Source organism: Bison bison, unplaced genomic scaffold, assembly GCF_000754665.1.
Source record: "Bison bison bison isolate TAMUID 2011002044 unplaced genomic scaffold, Bison_UMD1.0 scf7180017864213, whole genome shotgun sequence".
In the NCBI taxonomy this organism is placed as follows: Eukaryota; Metazoa; Chordata; class Mammalia; order Artiodactyla; family Bovidae; genus Bison; species Bison bison.
Genome location: NW_011494785.1, coordinates 714,593 through 717,592, shown reverse-complemented (window position 1 = coordinate 717,592; position 3,000 = coordinate 714,593). Strand labels below are relative to the sequence as shown.

The window sequence follows — 3,000 nt, the reverse complement described above, 5'->3', positions numbered from 1 at the left end:
GCTTCCTGCTGATCCACCTCACTGAATTCCAGTGTGTCTCCAGCGCCCTCACCGTGCACTGTCCCAGCACTGCCAACCGGGCCCGGTGGCTGGAGAAGACCCAGCAGGCCCAGGTGTGTGATGCTGGGCGTGGGGCTGGGGAGGGCCCTGCAGCTCAGACACAAAAGGGGAGGATCAAGGAGAGGAGAGAGAAGCTAGGGGAGAAGCACTCAGCTTCAGACCAGAACTTCTGCCCCTCTGGTGTGCTCTCAGAGGAAGACACAGCCTTGACCATCAAGAAGGAATTTCCTGGTGGTCCAGTGGATAGGACTCTGTGCTTTCACTGCCAAGAGCATGGGTTCAGTCCCTGGTCTGGGAACTAAAATCCCACAAGCCATGGGACACGGCTGAAAAAAAAAAAAGTATAAAAGCAAAAAGAGCCTAGAAGAAGCTTTTGGCCAGCTTGGATGCCCATTTCTGGGCCAGCCAAGACACACTTCCCTGAAGGTTTCGAGGCTGTGAAACAATTAACTGCTGAACTTGGGCTTCCAGTCAGCAGACAGGGCACCTGCTGCGTACGAAAGGCAAGGGGCTGGGGAATCAAGAAAGTATAAAATGCCATTTCTGCCCTCACGTAATACACGCTACAGCCTATCTAGACAAATGAGTGTACACGCGACAGAAGCGTGTGGAAGGGACGGAGTAGAGCGTGGCTCACTCTGTCTGGGTGTTGGTTGGGGCAGGGACTGTGCAGAGGGTAGGGATGATGAGAAGGCTTCAAAAGGAGCTACTGTCTGAGCCCAGTTGGTGGATCTCTTGGGGCACGTTGGGGGAACGAGGTGGGTGGGAAAGACATTCCAGATGGAGAGCAGAGTGTGTGAAGGTTGGAAATTGGAGGCAGTCGTGTGTGTTAAGACCATCACCAGCCTAGTGGGTGGCGTTACCAGGGCATCCAGCACAAGGGCAGCACTGCCCTGCCAGATCATGTGGTTTCCAGATGCCATGCTTGGGGCACTTGAACTTTGTCCTGTAAATGACACAGAGCTCGTGAAAATGTTAACCCAGCGAGTGACGCTGGGCAGATTCCTGCAACAAAAACTAGAGTTCAGAAGCAGCGAGACCCAAATGGAGCTATAGTTTTTAAAATATTTATTTATTTAGTTGGTTGGTTGGTTGGTTGTGCCAGTTCTTAGTTGTGGCATGGGGAATCTTTAGTTAGTTGCAGCATGTGAGTTCTAGTTCCCTGACCAGGGATTGAACCCAGATGCTCCCTGCATTGGGAGCATGGAGTCTTAGCCACTCGACCACCAACAAAGTTCCCCAAATGCAGCTGTGTTGGTTACCACTTGGTGTCTTAAAATGACAGAAATGTATTTCATCACAGCTCTGGAGGCTGGAAGTTGAAAATCGAGGTGTCCTCTCCAGGGCTCTAGGGGGCATCCTCAATGCCTCCTCTAGCTCATAGGGGCTCCAAGTGTTCCTTAACCTATGGCAGCATCACTCCACTCTCTGCCTCTGTCTTCACGTGGTCCAGCTCTCTGTGTGTCTTTGTGTCCCAGTATCCCTCTTTTGTCTCTTAGACACTGCTCATTAGCCTCAGATCCAGGATGACCTCATCTTGAGATCCTTCACTTAGAATCTGTGCCCATCTGCAGAGACCCTTCTTCCAAACAAGGTCACCCACATTCACAGGTTCTGGGAGTCAGGACCTAGACCTGTCTGTCTGGGCCCACTATTCAACCCACTATGGGAGCATAATGTCCGAAGATGAGGGAAGCAGGCTTCCCTGGTGGTGCAGTGGTTGAGGATTCACCTTGCAATGCTAGGGTTGTGGGTTCAATCCCTGATCCAGGAATTAAGATCTCACATGCTGCAGGGTAACTGAGCCTGAGTGCCACAGTGAAAGATCTCGAATGACACAATAAAAATCCTTCATGCTGCAACTAAAACCTGACCCAGAAATAAATAAACTTTTTTTTTTTAAAGAAGAGGGAAGATTTGAGTTGGACTTTAAGGATGGGAAAACCCCAGGCAGAAAACTCAAGGGAGAAATTGGGCTGGATTTATTTGAGGGGGACAGTAAGCATGCCTTCTGAGTCTGTAGAGAAGGGTTTTGTGTGGAGCCAGTGATGACGGGCCGAGTTCTACAGGGACCCCAGGGCCTGCAGAAGAGTGTGGACTGGACGAGTCTGAATTTAGTTAGCAGGCTGACACGAGAGTTGCCATAGATTCTTGAGCAAGGGAGGGCCATGGTGAAATCTGTGTGTCTGGTCTTGAATTGTTAGGTGGCCATGTGACGGTGGGCTGAGAGAGGGAGAGACTGGTGGCAGGAGATTTACCGTAGTAGTTTGGGTATGAAACATGGAGGTTGAGTGCCATGGCCTTAGGGACATGGTGCGAAAAAGAAGAAAGGAGCTAAAGAAGAAAGAAGAGACAAGTGAGCCTTAGGGAGACTAAGAGAAGCCTATATTGAATGCATGGTTCAGACCCCAGCTCTGCCTCTTACTGAATGGGTGACCTTGGGGGAGTTATGAGGCTGATCTTCCATTTCTTCACCTGCAAAATGGATTTAAATAATAACAGTCCTTGTCTCACAGGTAAGATTCAAAGAAACCATTCAGATTAAGCAGGCAGTGTGGTGGCAGCTCGTGGTAACTCAGATCCACAAGGACAAAGGATGACTTGCTTGCAAGGTTCCTGTGTGAAAAGCTGCCTTGGCAAAGACAACTGAAATCATCAGAAAGGGAAACCTGTTTGTTTAGTTGCTGCTTCCTGGGTGGGGTAGGGCTGGGGTAGTGAGGTTTCGTTTTAAACAGAAACCTTTGGAAATGAAGTCGTAGGAGACAGCCAAGTAGAGATCTCTTAGCAGTGCAAGTGTGCTCAGTCATGTCCAACTCTTTTTGTGACCCCATGGACTGTAGCCTGCCAGGCTCCTCTGTCCATGGGATTTTCCAGGCAAGAATACTGGGATGGGTTGCCATTTCCTTCTCTAGGGGATCTTCCCCCCCCCCCCCCCCCTCC

The 3,000-nt window shown here is 50.1% G+C and overlaps 1 protein-coding gene across 1 annotated transcript in view; it reads left to right on the top strand.

Annotated features, from left to right (window-relative positions):
- Positions 1–3,000, top strand: part of PLEKHG6 (pleckstrin homology domain containing, family G (with RhoGef domain) member 6) — a 15,560-nt gene that overhangs the window by 8,853 nt on the left and 3,707 nt on the right. Inside the window, exon 12 of the mRNA XM_010844981.1 lies at positions 1–113. Within this exon, the coding sequence (XP_010843283.1) occupies positions 1–113 (113 nt within the window). The remainder of the gene's footprint in view (positions 114–3,000) is intronic.